The sequence below is a fragment of the Nycticebus coucang genome, chromosome 14, assembly GCF_027406575.1.
Source record: "Nycticebus coucang isolate mNycCou1 chromosome 14, mNycCou1.pri, whole genome shotgun sequence".
NCBI classification, from domain to species: domain Eukaryota; kingdom Metazoa; phylum Chordata; class Mammalia; order Primates; family Lorisidae; genus Nycticebus; species Nycticebus coucang.
The window spans coordinates 9,749,710-9,772,946 of record NC_069793.1 but is presented as its reverse complement, the minus strand read 5'-3'; the positions used below and the strand labels follow the sequence as shown (position 1 = coordinate 9,772,946).

Below are 23,237 nucleotides of genomic sequence, written 5' to 3'. Positions count from 1 at the left end.
ACTTTATGGATCATGTGAGGTAGATGCTATTATTCCCATTTCACAAAGGAAGAAACAAAGGCATAGGAAAGTTAGGCAGCAAGGCAAAGATCACAGACCTACTTATAGGGGAGTTAGGCAGTCTTAACCCTACAATCAACTTATATCTAGGTGGGACTGGCGTTTGGGCCACTTGGACTCATGAATTTCTTTGCAAGAAAAGGACGAAAAGCCATAGTATCACTGTGGACTTTTTTGTCTGGCTTTGCCATTGACCTCGTAGGTAACACTGGGCCAGCCCTTCTTTTTTCTTTACTTCAGTGTCCTCATTTTACAGTGAAAGAATTAGACACAGTAATTCCTGATTCTGACCTGCAGCCCCAAAGGAAGCATTTGAGAAATAGGCCCAGGCTTGCTGGTGACATCATAGAGAGAAGAGTTCCATGAGAATAGTCAGGCCTTCCCAGAAGCCCAGTGTCACAGTCTGTGTTGAGCTCAGCTTGGAAGAGAAGGGAAATCCAGGAGGTGCCTGTTGGGCCCAGGTCTTGAGCTCTTTTTGTTCCGAGGTTCCCAGAATAGTGATGGATCAAACCTCAATGTCTGAAAACACTCAAAATAAGGCAAACACCGATAATTTGGACATGTCTCAGCACCATTCATCATCCCCACGTCACAGTCCAGGCCACAGTGGAGCTCACTACCATCCTGACTCCTCCCACCACAGGGTGGCCCAACATGATGGTGAGTCCCGCCATCATGGCACACCCCACCATCACTCTGGATCTCACCACTCTCCTGAGTTCCAAGACAATTCCTCCTCCTATTATTCCTACCCATCTCACCACTACGGTGAGGTCCACCATCATGGCAGAACCAACAGTCCTACATCCTCTGGTCCAGGCACTTCTCGTGGCCCTGTTCAGTCCCAGAAGGACTCTTTCAATGATGAGCACTACCACAACAGCAGGATGCATCACAGTGGCTCCCACCACCAGGATGGGTCCTACCACCATACTGAGCCCTACCACCATGGCAGATTGAACTACCATGGTGGGTCCAACCGTCATGATGGCCCCCCCCATCACTTTGGATCCCATCACAATGTGTCCCCCTATCATGTTGGATCCCACCACAGTGGGTCCTCCCACCACATTGGATCCCACCACAGTGGGTCCTCCCACCACACTGGATCCCACCACAGTCGGTCTCCCCACCACATTGGATCTCACCATGGTACGACCACCCCCCATACTGGATCCCACCACAGTGAGTACTACCACCAGAGTGATTCCCACCCACCTGGTGGGTCCCATTACCATAGTGGGCCCCACCCCTCAGGTGGATCTTACCACCACGGTGGGCCCTACTATCATGGTGGGCCCCAAAATCCTCATGAGGATTTGCCTCAGCATTCCTACGGTGGATTTTACCACCACACCAAGAGTTCCAATCATAGTGGACTCCACCATGATGTATCCATTACTGGTGAAGACTTCCACCATGGAAGATACCATCACCATGAAGCCCACCACCACAGAAGGCCTCAACGTCATGGAGAGACTGCTTCCCATATTTCCTCTGAGGAGTCATACAGTCATGGTCATAATGAGCATCATCGTGCTGATTACCACCCCAGTGAGCAACACTATGGGGAGCATCCCCACCAAAGAGAACACCACCACAGTGAACATGCCCACCAAAGAATCCACCAACACCACAGAGACTACATCCACTATGGTGAGCACTCCAGTAGCTTGCATCCTCCTGATGACTTACACAGTGATCACCGATACAAGGAGTACCATCAGAGTACATCCCAACTATCTGTTCCACACAGCCTTGGTAAGGCTCCCCACAGCTCAGCCATTTCTTTGAAGCCACCCCGTACATCTGGTATGGTACACACTAAGGGCTCTGCCTCCAGCATGAGTCAGACACACTCTAGAGTTCTCTCGATTGGCTCCCAGATCTCCAACAAAGTCCATCCCCAGGATACCTCCTCCAAAGACTCAGAAAGCTGGGATGAAGAAGATGAGCAATTTCAAAAGCGCAAAAGTGAGTCTTTGCTGAGTCCCACACCCCAACTCCCACAGGCTGGTCCAGATTCCAAACTTGCTTCAGCACCCACAACTAACCTTCCACAGATCATGAGGCTTGACCCTCACCCACATATGTAATCCACTAGCTGTTCACTCTCCCAACTGTTCATCACCCCATCTTTTATTCCTTGAATTATGTACCTTTTCAAGCCTTGAGGTGTTTGTTGATTCAGTCACTGCTTTATTCATTCACATGTTCACTTTTCAAATATTGACTCTTTCTGAATGTGGATACACAGTCCATGGGGAAAAATCCAACCCTGTTGCTGCCCTCAAGGGGCTCACAGGACTAAGGGTGACCACTTAACCAATTACAAATCTGTAATAGGGGCCTGTCCTCTTCCACATCAGAACATTTATTACTGTGGATTCTGTCTGTCCACTTTCTCCCAAGAGGACAGAACATAGAGCCTGAATAAGGGCCTTATTGGAGGGCAGGGAGAGAAACCTTGGCTGTTAACTCACAATTCCTCAAACTTGGTTCCCAGTAGTTCAGTAAACATGGCAGCAGTCTCATGAACAAGCAGAGTGGTGAGTGTCTTGTTGAATGGAGACAAGAAAGGTAGCCCATAAGAGAAAATGTTTTGGCAGGATCTTAAAGGGAAAGGGTGAGTTTACAAAGAGAATGGAATGGTGAGAAGGGTGGGTTTTCCACAAGTAAGTTACCATGCAAGCAAAGAAGTCATGGAGGTGGGGAAGTAGAAGCTCTCAGGATCCTCTCAAGCCAGTTACAACTCCCAAACATGCTGGTACCTGTCATGGGAAGGGTCAGGTCTGTAGCCCCGGTATTTACACAGGCTAGCAGAGAGGCACATTTGTGGACAGCAAGTGAGCAGACAGGAATGACGATGAATTCTGATCCCCTCTGGGAGGGTTTCTGGGACCCCCATGTTCCCCATCTTTACAGACTTGACTTTTCGGCCCCCCTACAGCCAGCCGGAGCCAGCGGGCCCACAAGAAGCTGCGTTCTTCACCCTTCATCTCTATGCTGTATGAAAAATTAAGCTATCTCATCCAGGGCTTCCGGAGAATGATCTGGAACCTGACCCACTCCTGGGTCTTTGAAGCCTTCATCTTCTTCATCATCTGCCTCAACACTGTCATGCTTGTGGCCCAGACCTTTGCTGAAGTGGAGATCAGGGGGGGTAAGAGCCAGGGAGGTCATTGACATGGAGAAGTCCACTGATGTTGTTCCAGGACCTCCTGTAAGGCTTGATCAAGTGGCAGGTGATTTATATAACTTAGCTCACTTGGTCCTCCCCCAGTTTTAGAGATGAGGTTCAGAAAGACGGTGCTGAGGTTGGCCAAGGTTGGCCAGAGCCTGGACACCAACTCCCAGGCAGCCTGCTGTTGGAGGCTACAGCCGCCAGGGGGCGCACCGCTCAACACACAGCTTTGGGCGAGAAGGGTGCAGGGAACCCAGGTCTGCAGGAAGGGCAGGAGACCTGAGGAAAAGGGAAGAGCATAAAAGAGCAACACCTGGAAGGCTAGCCCCTAATTAGCAGTGGAGAAGGATAAAAGAAAGGACCTGCTGCAGCTCACTGTTTCAGGCTCTATCCTAAGCACTTGAGCTAAATGCACTTAACATTCACAACTCCATCAGATAAGACTTTTCTAATCCCTGTTTTAAGGATAAGTAAATTGACACACAGAACAGATAGATCACACAGACATTTAAGCCGAGGTATTTGGTCTGGTGTGAAGTCCCAGCGGTGAGGGGGAGAGACAGTGGGGGAGGTGTGGCTATTGCTGGGAGTGGCCCTGAGTGAGCCCCTGGTATCCCCACAGAATGGCACTTCTTGGCCTTGGACTGCATTTTCTTCTGCATCTACGTAGTGGAAGCTCTGCTCAAGATCATTGCCCTGGGCCGCTCATATTTTCGTGACTACTGGAATGATCTGGGTGGGTGGGGACGGGGTCAGGTGTGATGTGTGTACACACGCACATGCATGTTTGCTTGTGTGTTCAGTGGGAGCCACTGAACCGTCTAGGGGGAGGTAGGGACAGGAGTGCTGGCATCGGGTGTGCTGTGGGGCAAGCCAGGGCCCAGGAGCCCACCACACTCACCTATGTACCTTCAGACTTCTTAATCATGATCATGGCCATGCTGGACTTCCTGCTCATGCAATTTAACTCCTCCTCCATCTATAACCAAAGCCTCTTCCGGATCCTCAAGGTCTGCAAGAGCCTGAGGGCACTGAGGGCCATCCGGGTCCTGCGGAAGTTCAGGTCAGAACGGCCACCACTGCCCACCCTGGACTCTGAAGTAAGGGGGGACACAGGCCTGGGCCCCCAAGGGACCCATTGTGACCTCCCTCCACTGGGATTAATCTCATCATTTTCTGGAAAGGGGCCAAGGCTCACCAAAGTCACCCACAAATCAGGGACCTCCTGTCTTCAATGTCAGCCAGAGCTGGACTGCACAGATCCCCACCCTGACTTTCTCCACTTCTTTCTCCACTTCTGCTCACAGTATCCTAACCAGCCTCCAGGAAGTGACAGGGACCCTGGCCCGGACCTTGCCATCCATCACAGCCATCCTCATCCTCATGTTTACCTGCCTCTGTATCCAGCACTGGGGGCTGGGGAAAAGAGCCTGGGGTCTGCGGCAGAAGTGGTGGAGGGAACAAGGACTGGATGAGGAGGGGTGCTGGGGTGGGGTACGACTTGGGAGCCTGGTTTGGCCCTGAACAGCCAGTCCTATTCTCCGTGGTACTCCGGGCACTGTTCCGAAAATCTGACCCCAAGCGCTTCCAAAGCATCTTCACCACCATATTCACCCTCTTCACCTTGCTCACCCTGGATGACTGGTCTCTCATCTACATGGACAGCCGAGCTCAAGGTGGGGTAGGGGACTGGCAGGTGGGCAGACCCTGACAGCTCAGTTACTCCATCTGCAAAGGGGGCTCTGAGCCTGCTGGCAAGGGTGCAGTGTGGGCAGGCAAGCTCCAAGGATTCCCTCTCTCCCACTCTCCCCCAGGAGCCTGGTACATCATTCCCATTCTTATGATTTACATCATCATCCAATACTTCATCTTCCTCAAGTGAGTACCTACTGCTACTCTGCTGCCCAGCTTCCCTCTCCTCCCCCCACTTCCCCCTGGGTACCTCCATCCTAACCCTCTCACCCTGGCCACACTGCATAGAACCCAGGGAGGGTGCTGGGCCTCTCCTATGGCCTCCTCCTTGAGAGCACCCTACTGTGCCCTCCCCAGCCTGGTGATAGCTGTCCTGGTGGATAACTTCCAGATGGCACTGCTCAAAGGCCTAGAGAAAGTGAAGCAGGAGGTACCAAGTGGGGTAGGGTGGGTGGACCAGATCAGGAAACTCAAGAGGGACACTCAGGGTGCTCCAGGGACAGGTAGGTGTGGGACTCCAGCAGGACTGAGGCTCTCCTTCCCAGAGGGCTGCCAGGATCCACGAGAAGCTACTGGAAGACTCGATAACGGATCTCAGAAAAGCAGGTACTAAGCTCACTCACACTTACCCACCCTCACCCTACCCACCCTGGGCCCCTCACTCTAGTCCCTCAGCCTCCTGCCACAGTCAAGCACACAATGCCAGGCTCAGTTTAGAGTTTTAGAATCTGAGACTTGGGAGGACTTTCAGAGTTTAGGGCTCTAGGACAATCCTCCCAAAGCCAATTAAACTGAAAGACCCATGTCTAAGAAGACCAGTTGGCCAACTTATGATTCACCAAACCCCCATTTCTCTTAATAATGTATAAAATCCATAGCAGTTGGTCTTCTGTGGGATGGTTTCAACTGCCTTTGTGAGTCTGTCAAGGTTATACACACTTGTCTGGAGTCACTCAACATGGATTGAAAGTCTACAGAAATGAAGTTTCCTGTACATGTTCATTTTCACACTCCCATTTTTCTGAGTGAATTGATTTTGAAACAGTTGGTTTGCTTCCTGCGTAAGCATTCTCAGAACTTTAGAATCTGTGCTCCACAATCCCACTCTTAGGATCATCGACATCAGAGAATTAAAGGTCCTCTGAGATCACCTGTTCCCTCTCCTGCCCTCTCCATCAGCAACAAACACTCAGTGCAAAATAGCTTAATCAGAAAGAGAAATTAATTGGCTCAAACTACTTGACAGAATGAAGGTATATGGGCTTTTAGGAATGGCTGGATCCAGAGCTCAAATGATGATCAGGATTTAGTCTCCTTCTAAGTCTCTGCTCTGCAGCCCTCTGTGTGGTTTTATTCTAAAGGCAACTCTTCCCTTGGAGTAGCAAATGATCCTGCAACTCTAGCCCCAAATCCTCACAGGTTAACCATCCCTAGCTCCCTACCAGTAGAAAAAGGAATGCTTTTCTCCCAGAGGTCTCAACAAAGTTCCGGAAATGAGCCCCCCGTGCCTGGTTCTGACCCAGTCACCACAGCCCAAAATACAGGGTGTTCTGATTGGCCAGGCCTAAGTCACACATCTTTGGAGCTGAGGAGCAGGACTAATATCAGCATGGGCTGAAAAGGGATAGAGCTAGTCCCCAGGAAAATTAAGATACTTTTACTAGAATAAGGAAACACAAAACTTCTGCACATGCCACGCCTGGAGAAGCAACCTCTTAGGAGGCACCCTGGGCAGATGCTCCTTTGGCCTCTTTTTGAGCATCTCTATGGCGCATGAGGCCTCTCCCACCGCCTGTCCTAATCCAGGCGATTTCTTGACCTCTCCCTTCCTTCTATCTCAAAATCCAGAGCCTGAAGAGGCGATGAGTGAAGGCACCATGAGAAAGCAGTTCATCGAGAAAAAGTTTGGGACCATGACTGACAAGTGAGACACACAAAGGGAGGGGAGGATCTTAGGTCCTGACCAAGAGGGCTGGGAGGAAAGAGACCTCACCTGCCTCCCTGGAAGGAGGATGGAAAGCTAAGGATTGCGTAGGAGCCTGTGGGTAGGCCATGGAGATCACAAGTGGCTCCTACGTGCCCAGAGGTGCCCTATACCACCCACCAGCAGGGACTTTGCTCATCCCTTTACTCAAGAAACATCCCGACCCAAAGGTGAGGGCTCCAAAGGACCCAAAGAGGACACAGTCTCAGTCCCTGCCCATGAGGTTCCTACCTGTAAAGGCCTGTTCTGGGCCCTGCAGGATTGGTGGACCTCAGCCAGGTAGAAGGATGATGAGGCGGTTGCGGAAAACAGTTTGGGTAAAAGGCCTGGGAGCCAGATAGGCAACCTCCATTCCTGTGTACTTGAGTGGCCAGTTGGCCAGGACAGCTGGAGACTTATGGATGGGGACACATGCTCATGTTTAATACAGGCTTCCATTTCCTGGCTTTCAGGCCTGGCTCCCCAGACAGCTGGGCCTGCCCTACTCCATCCAGACTGGCTCTCATCCAAACCCCAGGGCAGGTCTGACCACTGGCATCCTCTGGGTTCTCCTCACCCACCAAGCGAGCCCAAGCTCTGTGGCCTGGCATTCAGCATCCTCGGATCAGGCCTGAGCTAACTTCCCTTGTATCATGGTAGCCATGATCACCCCAGGCACATTTTTGCTTCACCCACATCATTTCCCAAGCACAGTTCATACTTCTCTACCTCCAGGCCTTTGCCTACACTGTTCTCTCTGCCTGGAATGCTCTCCGGCTGCTGATTCCGGATCAGGGGGACCAGAGTTCCAGTCCTTGCTTGCTTCACCTCCTCCTGGGTCATTCTCCTGTCCATCTTCCTTGTTCCAGCTCCTTGGCCACCATGCTGGTCTGGGGTCCTTGGCACTTCTAGGTTTGCGGGTCTCCAAACCTCCCCACTGGTCCATCTCCACTGAGAGGGATCTTGATTAAGTGCCATTTTGCCTTTTCTCTTCTCTGAGTTTAGGCTCCTGCCCCCCTTAGGATGAGGTCCAAGCATTGACCCATCCTGGGTGTCTCCACCTTCAGTTCATCCACTCCCCGAAACAGCCATCCTGAAAGCTGCCCCAGGTCCACAGCAATGCCCCCTGACCTCACACCTCAGAGCACCAGGGACCCTGCCCAAGCCTGGCAAACCTACATGTGTCTTTCAAACTCAGCTTCCTCCGAAAGCCTTTCCAACCCCCAGCACTGGGTGGGGTTTCCCTCTGTACCCGTCTTTGCACCTACCACACTGTGTCATAGTTGTCTGGCTGTGGGGCCAGTCTGTCTTATTCATCTGTACGTCTTCGGACCATCTTGCAGTGTTCATTATGCTCTGTGTTGTTTGATGGAAGGATTGATGAGATAGATGGGTGGGAGTGAATGGACAGTGAGCTCCTGGGAGCCGGGGGGGTTTGAGTGGATGACTGAGCACACAGTCCAGTAGGGTGGACAGGATACAGGGAAGAGCAGGAGTGCAGGGAGAGGTGAGTATGGTCAGGTTGGGGGTGGACAGGAGCAGATAGAGGGAAAAGCAGCAGTGGAGTGAGAGGTGAGCATGGACGGGCGGGGGTGGTGGTGGACAGGAGCAGATACAGTGAAGAGCAGGGCTGGACAGAGAGATGAGCATGGACAGGGGTTGGAAAAGTAGGTGAATGAGAGGCGTGGGTAGGTGGTGAATAGGCAGATGGAGTAAATAATGAATAGTTCGAAGCTTAATGGCACAGGCACACATGGGGCTTTTCTGTATGTGGAAAAGGAAACATACTGAGAACAGAGGTCTAGGGCAGTGATTCTCAACCTTCCTAATGCCGCGATGTATTTTCATTGTTACAAAGGGGTCGCGAGCCACAGGTTGAGAACTGCTGGTCTGGTGTGATGTAAATGTTGAGTGCAGCACAGAAGCAACGCAGAGGAGCCATCTGGGTGGCTCTGGGGGCCTGAAGTCCCAGCAGGCAAGTCAGCCCACCGCTTGCCTCCTTCTCCCCCAGGCAGCAGGAGCTCCTGTTCCACTACCTGCAGCTGGTGGCAGCCGTGGAGAATCAGCAACAGAAATTCCGTTCCCAGGCATCTGTTGCTGATGAGATTGTTGATGCCACATTTGAGGTAGACCAAGCAGGATAGGGAGGGTGGCATGAGGGAGCCTTGGGATCTTGTGCCCAGAAGTGGCCCCAAGTAACAATCACATGGGTGTATTTGGGAGGGCAGAGGCCAGTGCCAGCTCATTCACCACCCCCCATTCCTCCGTCACCCCTGCAGACTGGAGAAGAGGACTTCAAGAGATGAATAGCAAAGGACACCAGATATAGTCTTCAGTCTCTGGCAAGCTCACTTGGGTGAATCAGGACAAGTCCCCAAATCTGCTGAAATGATTATCTATGCCCTGCAGGGCTGGAGTCTCAACAGAGTTTAAAAACCCCAAACAGTCCCCTGTCCTCACTGGCTGTGCCAAGGCACAGAGTAAAGGAACTTGTGCACAGGCATCTGTATAAGTATTCGTGCATACACAAGTGTGTGTGTGCTAGTGCTGCCTGTGCAAGGGGCTGTTCTTGGATCCCGTCCAGTGGCACCTGGGCCCAGCATCTTAGCTCTGCCGAGTAGGACATTAGCATAAGGCAGATAATGGGCCAGGCTCAGGTGCCAGGCGCTAGCCATGCTGTGCTAGGAGGGGAGAGAGTGGGCAATGACCCTCCTTTAGGAGGAAGGCCTATCTAGCTCAGGGGTTAGGAGAAAAAGAACAGGCTGAAAGAGCCTAAGGCTCTGGGCCTGGGAGACCAGTTGTCTCCAGGAATGGGGGTTCAGAGCTGAGGAACTCTAGTCTGTCAGAACCCTCAGCATCCAGTATAAGAGTGCCAACCCAATGGGGACACCATAAACCCAGAGGCCAGAAGTCATTGCAATACCCAGCCCAGCCTAGGATCAGACCCCAGAGCACCCATGAGGGGAAGTAGGGCAGAGGCTGCTCTAGTCCTTCTGGCCCCAGGGCAGGGACTGGGCAGGGGTATGGGATGGAGAGCCCTGCCACTAGAGAGGGAAGCAGGGGTGAAGCTTATGGCTACTCCCCTCACTGCCTGGTCTGGGGTTTACATGAGTTCCCTCCTCTACTTACAGCCTGATCCACACCTGAGGGTGGCAGGGGTGGCCACTGCCCACTGCCCACCTCAGACACCACTGAGCAAACCAGCCCTGGCCCAGGGGGTTACCCAGCCAAAGGGGGATCTTCCACTCTCTGCAACAGCCATCTAACCTGTAGAAGAGTCGAGTCCAGAGTACACAACAGGCTGGAGGGAGTCAGTAGTGGGTGCCAAGAGGTGGCAGGCAGTTTTGCCAACCAGCCACCATCTGTGGACTAGATCAGACAGCAATGGAGCTTCTAGACCCTCAGGACAAAAGCAGCACCTTCCTCCCTAGCCTGGATGAGGGCACTGTTTGGCCCAGGATCTAGGAATCGACTGTGGAAAGGAAATGCCATCTGGATAGCCGGGCGTTGTGGCGGGCGCCTGCAGTCCCAGCTGCTCTGGAGGCTGAGGCAAGAGAATCGCGTAAGCCCAAGAGTTAGAGGTTGCTGTGAGCCGTGTGACGCCACGGCACTCTACCGGAGGGCGGTACAGTAAGACTCTGTCTCTACAAAAAAAAAAAAAAAAAAGGAAATGCCATCTGGGATTTGGGCACAGATTCCAAGGGGGAGAGGCCACCTGACAGGCATCGGTGGGCCTTACATCTCCCTACCTAAATGTTGTTTATTCGACAAACATTTCCTACCACTGACCCTGTGCCAACCTCATGCTGGGACCTCTTCCCTGGGATCACATGGGCGCCCTTCCAAGCATCAACCCCACTCACATACCCTGGCTGAGCTGCCACATTTGACAGACTTGAGCAGAAGTAGGGCTAGATATTGTCCCCATGTCCCTAAATCATGTCAAATGCAACCCCTCAGCTCCTCAGAGTCCTCGATGGGAGTGGGCCATTATTTCCCTCCTCCCTGTCCCCGTGCTCGGATGGCCTCTGGAGGCAGAGGGCAGGGCCTGGGAGCCAGGCTGCTACTCAATTTAGTCCCAGCATTGGGCAGGGAACAAGACAGGCACAAGTATGAGGCCCTGTCAGGAAGGGCCTGCTGGCATGAACAGGTGCCAGTGCCCTGGCCCAGCTATGGATGTGTGCTCTGAGAAACACCTCTGGGGTGACATGTGGGTCTCTGGCTTGTGTATTTGGGGCCTGTGTGTATCTCCCAGGTTACTTCTCTGGGGTGTGTTGTTTCTATGTATTTTTGCTTGGGCTTCAGGGTAGCTAGGTTGTGTTTGTGTGTGTGTGTTGTAGGTTTCTGTACGTGTCCTATGTGTTGGATGTATACGTGTACAGGTATATAGTGAGTATGATTTGCAGCCATAAATTCAAGTGTGCAAGAAATGTTACAACTGCTTTCTTTAAATGACACTGAATCGAATCTATTCCTTCATTCCTCTCGTGGGCAGATTTGAGCTCTGTCCCTCTGGGGCTCCCTGTCCTCCCTCAAGAGGATTTTCCAGGAACAAGACATTGGAGTCCCTCTGGTGTGTGGTCCAATATGGAGCTGAGAGGCACTGTCCTAACCTTCATGATCTCTTGACCTGCTATCCTTGGCCCACAGGCAGGGATAGGAATCTTCAGTCTGGGAGCTCAGTGTCCTGGGGCCTGCCTGGCTGAACCCACCATGTGCCACCCCTGAGCTCCTCCTGGGTGCTAAGAGGGTGCCGAGCACAGGCGCCTCTTCAGAAGACATTTATAGACACCTGGCCCTGTTCTAGTCCAGGGGCATCATCTCTCTTCTGTGACTTTGTCACCTCTTACCTCTAAGACTATTGGGGGTCTCTGCCTGTGTTTGGGGGCTCTGGATATTTGTTCCTCTCTGCCTTCAATGCTGGGGTATTTTGGGGACTCCAGATTTGGGGACTAAACCCTGCACCCTCAGCCCTGTCTGGGCTGGGACAGTAGAAGCTCAGCTAGGAGTGGTGTGGGTGACCTGTCAGCACAAGGTGGGGTGTGGGAGCTGCCAGGAGTAGAAGTGGGGGTTGGGGGGAGGGGAAAGCATTTGGAAGAAACCAGTGTAAGGAGTATTGCTGATAATTTATTGCAACAGATGTGGTCCATGGACCTGAAGTGCCCTCCACCAAGGCTATCCCCCTGCCCAGCTCCTGCTGGCCCCTGCCCTCAGGCACTATTACATCTGCGAACATTTAGACTTTAGAAGCTCAGAAGAGTTCTTCCAGGGAACCACTAGGATCACAAAGTCACAGCGCAACTTCTGTGGAGAGAACGTGGGGGAGAAGAAGGGGTGAGCCCAGCCCTAGCCCACTCACTCCCAATAGCCAGCCGTCTGCCTGCCAGTGCCACTGTCTGGAGAGAGGGACAGTTACTGACTCAAAGAACATTGAGACAGATAGCTGGGCCTAGATCCTAGATCACTGCCACCAACTCCCCAGGGAAGGCCAGCCTCATTCCTGCACCCCACCCTGGTCTGGAGGCTGTCATCCAGAAGGCCAGACAGGTTCTACCAGACCAATTCAGGCTGAACAGAGGCTCTGTAGAGGGCTGAGGCCAGGAATGCACAGTTGTTACCTCCTGCTGTGCATCTACAGCCAGGGGACAGGTGGCAATGCGGTCTTCAGTCACTGTGTTCTTCCTGCAGGATGTGCTCCCCATCAGCACAGTCAGGAAGTACTGGATGCCAGCCACCAGCTGGGGACAGAGGGTGGAAGCAGATCAGGTGTGCCCACAGACAACCCACCATCCTGCTCTCACCTCCCGACCTCCACATTGTCCTATGCCTGTGGGGCCCAGGCAGCACTCTGGCCTGGGCTTCAGACCTGGGTTGAGGATCCCCAGCAGAGACTCACACCGTGCTGGAAGCTGTGACCCACCTGCACACAGCTTCCTGAAGCCTGGACAAACATGCCACTGGAGCTGCCCACTGTCCCCAACTGCCCCCCTTCCTCAATCCACCCCATCAGGGCAGGGACTAGGGGAGGCAACTGAGGTAGGCTGTGCAACACAGGAGTGGGTTAGGTGGCACCGGTGGCTCAGTGGGTAGGGCACTGGCTCCATATATACCAAAGGTGGTGGGTTCGAACCCAGTCCCAGCCAAACTGCAACAAAAAATAGCCTGGCATTGTGGCAGGTACCTGTAGTCCCAGCTACTCTGGAGGCTGAGGCAAGAGAATCGCCTAAGCCCAGGAGTTTGAGGTTGCTGTGAGCTGTGACACCACAGCACTCTACTGTGGGTGATAAAGTGAGACTCTGTCTCTCGAAAAAAAACAGGAGTGGGTCTTGTGTTCCCTTAAAATGTAGATATTTTATCCATTATAGATTATTGGCATTAATTTTTTTAAGTTTTTTGTCTTTGTTTTTTGAGACAGGGTTTGACTGTTGCTTGGGCTGGAGTGCAATCTCAAAACTCCCAGGCTCAAAGTGACCCTCCTGACTCTGAGCTGTCCCAGTAGCTGGGATTACAAGCACACACCAACACACCCTTGCCTAATTCTATTTTGGGTACAGATGGGGCCTCAATATGTTGTCCAGGCTGGTCTCAAACTCCTGGGTCCTCTCTCTTGGGCTTCCTAAAGTACTGGGATTACAGTACCCACTGCATCCGGTTGATAATTTCGAGGTTTTAACTATTGTAGGAAAATGTTATCTTGACTGCTCTTGTGGCGCCCCCTTCACCTGGAGCCCGGGAGCGCCTCTGGACTCCCTGGCCCGCCCTGGTCCACCCTGGCCAGTCCCCCTGCACCACTCACCTGCCTCTGCGCCTTGATGATATCCGTGTCGCGGAAGTAGTAGGCACTGTTGCTGCCCCTGTTGTAGGTGGCCACGGCCATCTGCGTTACCTTCTGCACCTGTGGGTCGCTGGGCGACATGTCCACGCGTTCTCCGACCTGGCGGTCCCCCTGAACCATGAAGTTGCAGGGCAACTCCAGGAGGCAGAGCGTGACCAGGGACAGGCACAGCACCAGTAAGAGCCTTGGACGCGCCATTGCCAACAATGCCAAGCCCTGGGCCTGCGCAGCTTTTACAGGCTCCCTGCAGCTCCGCCCCACCATGGTGCGCCCCCAGGCCAGAGCTGGGGCGGGGCCAGTGAGTGCTTCCCCAGCCCCGCCGCCCATGCCCTGGTTCCTCCTAACCACCTACCTCCTGCCAGGCCACCCCACGCAAAGCTGAAGGGGAAGCACACAGGCTCCAGGACCCCTGTGCCACGAAGCTTCCCTGCCCTCCAGGGCACGCCCAGGCCGGGTGTTGCTGCCCTGCCAGGTTTATCTGCCCTCTACCTAAGAGAAAGCCAATGTCCAGAGACAGCAGGGTTCACAGCAGAGTTTATTCCATATAAGCCCTAAGTGGGAGATGAGAGAATTCTCTCAAATCCACTTTCCCGAGAATTAGGGGGACAGGATTTTGAAAGGCACTTCGGTAGGCAGAGGATTAGGCAACCAGGGTCTGTTAATGGGCTGGCTTCAGAGGGAATTAGCAGTCCTGTGGTATGGATGGCTGTTGGGTGCCTCAGCCCATTCCTGAAATCCAGTTCCTTGAGTTGGGGGCCCAAGATCAGTTAGAGTCACTTCCTTGATCTGAGTAGGTTACTGGAATGCAGACCTGGAAGGTATCTCAAGAATGACCCCTAGGTTCTGAACAGAGATGACATTCAGAAAAAAAGTTAAAATCTTTATGGCTACCACCTGTGTCCTCTAGAATAGCAATTATAGAGAAGCAAACAAGGAGACAGTGACTATTATCAAACAAGGGGACAGTGGCTATTATTATTTTATCTAAGCCTCCTCCACAGTTTGATTATTATAATTTTACCTAAACCTGTTCCTTCCCAGAGCTTTAGTGGCCCTTACTCTAGTTCATATCTGGCACTCCTTTATCAATTTGTAAGAGTGGTTTCACAGGGCATTAGAAGTCAGCACCAGTCCCCAGCAATAAGTGCCACTACCGGGACAGTTCACAGGAGTGCTGACTAGTTTGACCAACAGCACCTGTTTTCAAGCTCTTACCATGGCCACCATTTCCTAGCTGTGTTACCTTGGAGAAGTTGCTTGACCGCTCACTGCCTCAGTTTCTTCTATAAAAAGGGAGGTGTGAGGATTCAGTGAACTGACACAGGTGCTTAGAAGAAGCCCAGTGTTGTATAGACAACGGGTAAGTAGGAGACATTACTGCACTGAGCCAGCACAGTTCAACCCTTACAACCAGCATGAAGTGGCAATTATTAATATTTCCACTTCACAGAGGAGGAAATGACACAAAAGGAAGAGTAGATTTGCCCAGGGACACTGGCTGGTAAATAGTGAATGGTGACACTGGCTTTTGAGCCCTGATAGTCCAAGTCAAGTCTGTGCTCTTAAACCAGACTGAACACAAGGGTAACTGGTTGAAAGGAGGAGGTGTCACACCAGGCCTGCCATTTTACTAACTGGGTGACTTTGAACAAGCCCCTGGACTTTCCAGACTGTCCAGAGTCTTATCTGAAAAAAAAGATGAAAATTCTTATCTCTTAGTAAGGTTATTCTGACATTGGCAGCTCAAGACTGGGTTACCTGTAAGATACAGTGGGTATGTGCTGAAGGCACCAGCAAAATAGTGGTCTCATGACTTCTTAAAAATAATCCAAAAAAATGTATATAAAACCAGTGCATCTGCAGTCAAGTTGTATCATTTATGTATTTAATTAAGGCTAATTCAAGAATGCATGCTCCCTCAAAAATAAAAATATATAAAACGACAAAAAAAAAAAAACAGTGCATGGTGACCCATGATTACATTAACGTACATAGCTACGATTTAATTAAAAAAATAAGCCATTGTTAATATATAAACAACATCATTGAAGTAGTCAACATAGAAAAAGTTTGGATTTTGTTGTACTTCTTTATCATATATCAGAGTTCAGCATAGTTTATACTTTATTTTTTTCTTTCTAGAGACAGAGTCTCACTTTGTCGCCCTCGGTAGAGTGCCGTAGCGTCACAGCTCACAGCAAAACCTCCAACTCCTGGGCTTAAGCGATTCTCTTGCCTTAGTCTCTCGAGTAGCTGAGACTACAGGCACCCACCACAATGCCTGGCCATTTTTTGTTGTTGTAGTTTGGCCGGGGCTGGGTTTGAACCCACCACCCTCAGTATATGGGGCCGGCACCCTACTCACTGAGCCACAGGCACCACCCCATAGTTTATACTTTTAACTACGTGTTGCTGGGGGACAGGCACTTATTGTCTATGAGACACTAAAACTTTGTCAGTGCTTAACAGCAGTTCTCAACCTGTGGGTCGTGACCCTTTTGGACTGTATTAAAGGGTTGCGGCATTATGAAGGTTGAGAACCACTGGCTTAGAGCTTCCAAGGGTCTTAATTAAAAGGGGGTTGGAAGAGGTACTAGTTTTCAGTACCTGAAAAACAGTTGGTGCTTAATAAGTGGTAGCAATGATTGTGATGAATACTATAAGTAGGCATCAAGCGTATCATTAATACTACTCCAATTCTGGGCCTCTCAGAACCCAGGACCATGAAAGGAAGTGATTTCTTGCATAGCAACCCAGATCAGAGCGTGGTCACTGCCCAGTCCAACTGTCAACCTGCTACCCCATGCCCCTCAGCCCAGCTGTGAGAAACAAACCCTGCCAAGGAAGGAATGGTCACATACTTTATTGGCTCAGGTGTCTGCCTTAAAGGGACAGACTCCAGTCAATGGAAAAGGCCCAGCAGGGGTCCTGAGCTGAGGGAGCCTGGGAGGGTTAGAGTAAGAGGCCCAGGACCCAGCGATGAGGTGAGAGAAGCAACCCCAAGGAGCTCCCCAAGGTCTGCTCTCCTGTCACTTAGAGCTCAGCCATGGCCATATGTATCTTCAACAGCTCCCTAGCTCCTTAGGAAACTAGCCCAACCCCCATCTCCAACTCACCAAGACCCAATGGTGCCCAGTTCACTGGCATTCACCCTACCTGTCATTGTTTTGTGCTTAGGCCAAAGAGTCTTTTGCACCATAACCTAAGAATTTCCAAGGACCTTTCACCCACTGACTAACTCCCACAAGCACCGTGGAGTACTAAGCATTATCTTCATTTTGCAGATGTTAACCAGAAAGGTCAGAACACTTGTCTAAAGTCACACAGCTAGAAGTGTAGGAGAGAAAAGAGGGAAGAGAGATTAACAATTACTAGGCTCTATACCAGTCTTTGTGCCAGGGATTCAACATAAGTTCTCTGACTCCCTTAACAGCCCTATAAAAGCAGTGATTACTCCTTTCTGCAAAGAGGAAATGGAAGTCAAATGAGAAGTGTCAATGATAGAGTTGGCAGCATCATCTGCATGCCAGCAACAGAGATACAAGGGCTGCTGTGTGGGTAGGGCAAAGGCGGGAGGGAGGTGGTCCTTGGGAGTGGGATGTCCTGGGACGATTTTCCCAGAGTCTGGACTAGACTCTGTCCTGCCTGGACCACTCTTGCTTCCAGAAGGAGGACTGGGCCAGCCTGAATTTGAGATTAGCCAGAGTTCTGTGGCCCAGACATCCCAACCCAGGTTGCCCACAACACCCCTCTCTTGCCCCTGACCTGATGGGTCTTCACAACCAGGCGGGGCCCATGATATCTCTGAAATCAGGTCCCTCAGGGCCTTTTTGCTTCCCCCAGAACCTTATTCTTTGAACCTTCAGCTGGGAAAGCAGATATTCCCTCCTCTGGGGCTCTGCTCCCCTTTCCCTGTCACACCACATCCTAGGAAGGAGCCCTTTATGGCAAGGTCTGTGATCCAACAGTGACTAAAGGAGCTCTCTTAAGTGCCAGAGGCTTTGTGTGGATTAGCTGGTTGAAACTTCACAACCTGCACTGGATGACAGAGGAACTGACTGCAGCTCAAGGAAGTGAAGCAACTTGCTCTAGATCACACAGGGAACAAAGGCCCAGAACCAAGCCTAGCTAGCTCCTCAAGGCTGCCATCAGTCAAGGCTGTGAGTGACAGTGGACAGCCTTGGTCGCTGAAGGGAAGAGGGCAACCCAGAAAGGGAATTACTGTCATGAGCACCTCCTGGGAGCCTTCCACACCATCTGGGCTGCCACTGGGCTTCGTAGGGAAGGTGTCTTGAGCTTGTGTTGGTCCAGGCCACCTCCCCCTACTTTCTTTCCAGGGGCAGCAAGAGCCCTTCAATACCCCCAGAGGGCATGGTTGGCTCTGAGCACCACAACTAGACTGGCTGAGGGGGCCCAGCTCTGGCTAGGTGTGGCAGGTGGTGGGGCTTGGGGACACTAGGTCAATATTTGCTGACTTCCAGGCCTACCCATGCCTCAGGCTAGTGGGTGGCCAGGTACATCCTGTGGGCACTGTGAGCTGACACTTAGATAACCTGATTCCTACTCTTCACCACCCAGCTCTGCTTTCTGCTCCACCATTTGGTCCTTTTGTCCTTCCAGCTGAGTCAGGGATGGATCTTGTAAGTCCACACTTCACAAGGTACATTCTAGATGTCCTTTGTCACCTAGTGCCCCAGGACTGATCCAGGAACTCTTTGGGGTGTCATATGGAGCCCAGATTAGTTCCTGAACTGCCCCAACCTGTCACAAGCACTGCCTGAACCCAAGAACAAGTAACGAAGCAGTTTCCAGCCCCTCCAGAAACAACGCCTGTGGGTAAGCCAGGGAAAGGCAAATTATGAGGAAACAAAGACAGCATGACTTCCAGAGTTCCACCAGGATCCCAGAGCCAGGGGAGGGAAAATCAGACAACCAGTGTAGGAGCCCCGCACTGGGCTTCCTGGAAGAGGAGGGAGTCTCCATTACCTCACACAGCATTAGCAACAGTGCAGCAGCATCACAGCTGAGGTGTGGGGAGGAAAACATCAGAAATACAATGTAGTCTGCAACTCCAGGGAGAGCCCTAGTTACCACCTCAGTTTGGACTTCAGACTAGTACCCTCCCAAAAGTGGCCTGTAGCACAAGCTGGACCCTGTTGTGGCCACCTGGTGTCCCTTCCAGGGTGGGCCACTCACATTTTTCGGTCTCAGCCTTGCACTGAAGCCTCATCCCCATTAATATTTAGGTTCTGAATTGACACACAGTTGTTCCAATCCCCATGAAGCCGCCCTTACAAATTGGTAAAGGGATGCAAAGAACGAACAAGAATAAGAGCCCCCAAAATTCCGTGAAGGAACAGGCCTGTCTAAAATAATGATAATAATCAAACTCTGTGAAGGAGCAGGCTTAGCTAAAAAGATAATAATCAGCCACCGTCCCCTCGTTTGCTCAATAATAGTCACGTCCCCTAGTTGCCTGCTCTAAGGGGCACAGGTGGTAGCCATAAAGATTGTTAACTTTTCTCCATAAATAACATCACCTGTTCAGAACCCAGGGGTAGTTCTTGAGATATTTTCCAAGTACTGCATTCCAGTGGATTGACTAACCCACCCAGACCAAAGAACTGACTCTAACTGGTCTCAGACCCCTACTCAAGGAAGTGGATTCCAGTGGAGGGGCTGAACCACCCAGACAGCTACCCATACCACAGGACTGCTGATTCCCCCCGAAACCAGCCTATTAACAGACCCTAGTTGCCTAAGCCTCTGCCCACCAAAATGTCTTTCAAAACCCTGTCCCCCTACTTCTCAGGAAGGTGGATTTGAGGGAAATCTCCCACTTAGGGCTTTATATGGAATAAACTCTTTCTCTGCTGTGAACCCTGCTGTCTCTGGACAAGGGCTTTCTCTTGGGCAGAGGGCAGATGAACCACGCTGGGCAGGTACACCCAGGTCTTTGGTTTTCTGTTAATCCTTCTGAGATGCACCTAATATACAGAAAAGGGAGCAGAACATTCTTGTTCAATTTCTCAAATAATTACAGGGTATGTATTACCAACTCACAGTTCAAAAAAATGGAAACTGCCACTTCTGCCCCAACCCCTTCCACACTTCATACCCTCCTCCCTCTCCTAAAGATAATCATTGTTGACTTTTTAACTCTTTACTATTAACTTTTGCAATAACTATTAACAGATGCAATAAGCATCTCCTACCTTTTCTTTCTAGTTCTATCATCTATGTAGGGAATCCCTAAGCAAGAATTTGCATTTTCACTACATAAATGGAATCACACTACTTGATTTTGCTTCATCTGCTCGGTATTGAGATTGTTGTTGTACGTAACTACCATTTGTTCATTTCCACTGCCATGCCATGTCTCAGGCATGAATGTGTAATTATTTGCCTACTCTAGCACTGATAGCTCTTACAGCTGTGACCAAACAGCTGTGAACATTCACGCAGGTCCTGGTGCAGGTGTTCAGCTTTGTCAAGACAGTCCTGAGAGTGGAACTGCTGGGTCACAGGGTGTGTCAGGTTTACTAACCAACACCCAACTGTTTTCCCAGAGCATTCATCCCAGTGTCCTCTCCCACCAGCTGGATATCAGTTCCTGTTGCTGTTTTCTCTCCAACACTTGCTATTGTCTGACTTTAAAATTTTTACTGATCAGATGGGTGTTAATGGCCTTTGCATTTCTGATTACTAACAAATTGGAACACTTTTCCATATGCTTATTTACTATTACAATATCTTCCTTTGTGTCTGCCTTTCAAATCTTTTACTCATTTTTCTATTGTCTGCGTTTTGGGGGTTTTTTTGTTGTTGTTTGTAATTGAGATTTTACTGTTTTAAGCATCAATACAGATATTTCAAATTGTACTCATTTCTTAACATACATTACCCAAAATCTAAAAAGCCATTCACTGTAATTCTTTCTTAAAGTTATTCCATGACTTCCCAACTTAAAATCTGGAGGCAAATTTTCCCTCAAAAAGACAGTAAGTACCAATATCTTCAAATGTTGATAAGCTGTTACATAAATCCTAGCAATTCACAATTTATTACCATATGTACTACATACTCAAATTTTCAATATTTCACAGCATATTAACAAACTTATTAGAAAAACAGGACTACTATAACCAAAGATGTTAACAGAGTATGGGCAATTCTAATAGGAAGAGTTTTCTTGAGGAAACAATTCTACTGAAACACAACATGGGAATAGAAGTATTATAATTTAAGATGTTTGCAAAGTTAAATGTAGGACTGAGACTCTATATTGCCATTTAGTATGCTTCACATTACAAGATATAAAAACTAATCCCAAACACCAGGCGGGTGACTCACACCTGTAATCCTAGCACTATGGGAGGCCAAGGGAGGTGGATTGTTTGAGCTGAAGAGTTCAAGACCAGCCTGAGCAAGAGCGAGACCCTGTCTCTAAAACTAGCCAGGTGTTGTAGTGAGCGCCTGTAGTCCCAGCTACTCAGGAAGCCGAGGCAAGAGGATCGATTGAGCCCAAGAGTTTGAGGTTGCTCTGAGCTATGACACCATGGCACTCTACCAAGGGCAACAAAGTGAGACTGTCTCAAAAAAAAAAAAAAAAAAAAAAAAACAGAAAACTAATCCCCCATCTATGGAATGTTAAGCTGATACCCAAAACGGTCAAAGCCTCCCGTATTCAATATTCCACACTATTTTCTGGTTGTACCAAAAACTCAACAACCAGCAAATGATTTCACCTTTAAAAAAAAACAGCATTGGGCGATGCATGTGGCTCGAAGGAGTAGGGTGCGGGCCCCATATACCAGAGGTGGCAGGTTCAAACCCAGCCCCAGCCAAAAACTGCAAAAAGAAAAAAAAAACCATTTACACAAAAAATGGGATGAGGTAGGAGTCTCTCCTTAAAAACACTTCTAGAGCTACTAAAAAACTTGCTTTTACAAAATAGTTGATAAAAATATTCCCCTGGATTGTACAAGAAGGGAGACAGGGACCACTGATAGACATGGTGTGCGATATTCAGCAGACTTGGCTTCTTTCCCTCCTACTTCATCAGGGGCTGGTCTCTCTTCAGTTTTAGTTTCTCCATTTTCTGCAGGTGAATCTTTAAGTTTCTTGGTTAGTCACTTTATCCTGCTTTCTCTTTGCTCCCCTTTCCCCTTCTGGTGGCACTTTTTTGTTTGAGGACTTATCCTTTGCTGCTGCCTTTTTTGGCTTCGTTTCCACTTTTGCAAGAGCAGATTTAGCTGACAACTGCTGCCTATCTCCTCTTGGGCTCTTCCTTCCCTGCACCTTTGGCAGAGCTGGCCATGGGTGCCTGCTTGCTGGAGCCTAACTGAAGCTGGGCTGCCTGGCCTCCGCCATGCCTCTCACCACTAAGCTGCTACACCTGTGGCTGAGGAGGTGGGAGAAATCGGATGGAACCAGATTGGAAGCTCGCCTCCTGTCCATCTGCCTTCTTCTTGACTGCAGTTCTGTATGTGTTTTGGATATATATAGTCCTTTGTTATCTCGTAAATTTCCTTTCTCACTCTGAATTTTCTAAGTTATTTTTATTTAAAGACAGGACTTCACAATTGCTCTGGCTAGAGTGCAGTGGCATCATCATAGCTCACTGCAACTTCAAACTCCTAGACTTAAGTAATCCTCCTGCCTTAGTCCTCTGAGTAGCTGGGACTACAGGTGTGCACAACCATTGTCTGGCTAATCTGCAGACAGGGTCTTACTATGTTGCTCAGACTGGAAAGTTTCTAATACTAAAGAAGTTGAGCCGGGAGTGGGGGGGATGGGGGCACCTGTGGCTCAAGGAGTAAGGCACCGGCCCCATATACTGGAGGTGGTGGGGTTCAAACCAGGCCCGGGCCAAAAACCACAAAAAAAAAAAAAAAAAAAAGCTGAGCTGGGTGCAGTGGCTCACACCTGTAATCCCAGCACTTGGGAGACTGATGCAGGTAGACTGCCTGAGCTCACAGGTTCGAGACCAGCCTGAACCAGAGCCAGAGCCAGAACCAGACCCCATCTCTAAAAAATAGCCGGGTTGTAGCAGGCACCTGTAGTCCCAACTACTTGGGAGGCTGAGGCAACAGGATCACTTGAACCCAAGAGTTTGAGGTTGCTGTGAGCTAAGATACCACCACATTCTATCAAAGGTGATCAAGTGAGACTGTCTCAAAAAAAATAATGAAGTTGAATTCTTTTCCCCTAACTCGCAATCATGAAAACCTATTATCCCAATTTTTGTACTTGTATTTTAATGTCTCTCTCACCTCATCAAACAGTAAACTTTATGAAGAAAATAGTTTTGTTTATACTGTAAAGCACTAACTCTTCAACGATGCTCTGATGGAGAAATGCCAAGGAAGGAGGAATGGTATATACCTAAGTGTTCCAAATGGTCTCTACAATAACCTCATTTTCCAAGCAGAGAAACTGAGGCTCAAACAGGATGGACGACATGACCAAGGAAAACAGCTCTCAGGTACATGAGTTTCCAA

The 23,237-nt window shown here is 50.0% G+C and overlaps 2 protein-coding genes across 2 annotated transcripts; one reads left to right on the top strand and one right to left on the bottom strand.

Moving 5' to 3' along the window:
- Positions 1 to 560: 560 nt before the first annotated feature.
- Positions 561 to 9,126, top strand: CATSPER1 (cation channel sperm associated 1). Its single transcript, XM_053559775.1, has 11 exons — positions 561 to 2,034; positions 3,011 to 3,223; positions 3,867 to 3,980; positions 4,160 to 4,307; positions 4,552 to 4,643; positions 4,777 to 4,920; positions 5,059 to 5,122; positions 5,294 to 5,366; positions 5,482 to 5,542; positions 6,785 to 6,860; positions 8,911 to 9,126. The coding sequence occupies exons 1-11, from the start codon at positions 561 to 563 to the stop codon at positions 9,041 to 9,043; spliced, it is 2,592 nt and encodes an 863-aa protein (XP_053415750.1). The 3' UTR covers positions 9,044 to 9,126.
- Positions 9,127 to 12,006: 2,880 nt separating this feature from the next.
- Positions 12,007 to 20,701, bottom strand: CST6 (cystatin E/M). Its single transcript, XM_053560751.1, has 3 exons — positions 13,696 to 20,701; positions 12,518 to 12,637; positions 12,007 to 12,203 (listed from the first exon to the last, which is right to left on the bottom strand). The coding sequence occupies exons 1-3, from the start codon at positions 14,059 to 14,061 to the stop codon at positions 12,120 to 12,122; spliced, it is 570 nt and encodes a 189-aa protein (XP_053416726.1). The 5' UTR covers positions 14,062 to 20,701; the 3' UTR covers positions 12,007 to 12,119.
- Between the last annotated feature and the right edge of the window lie 2,536 nt (positions 20,702 to 23,237).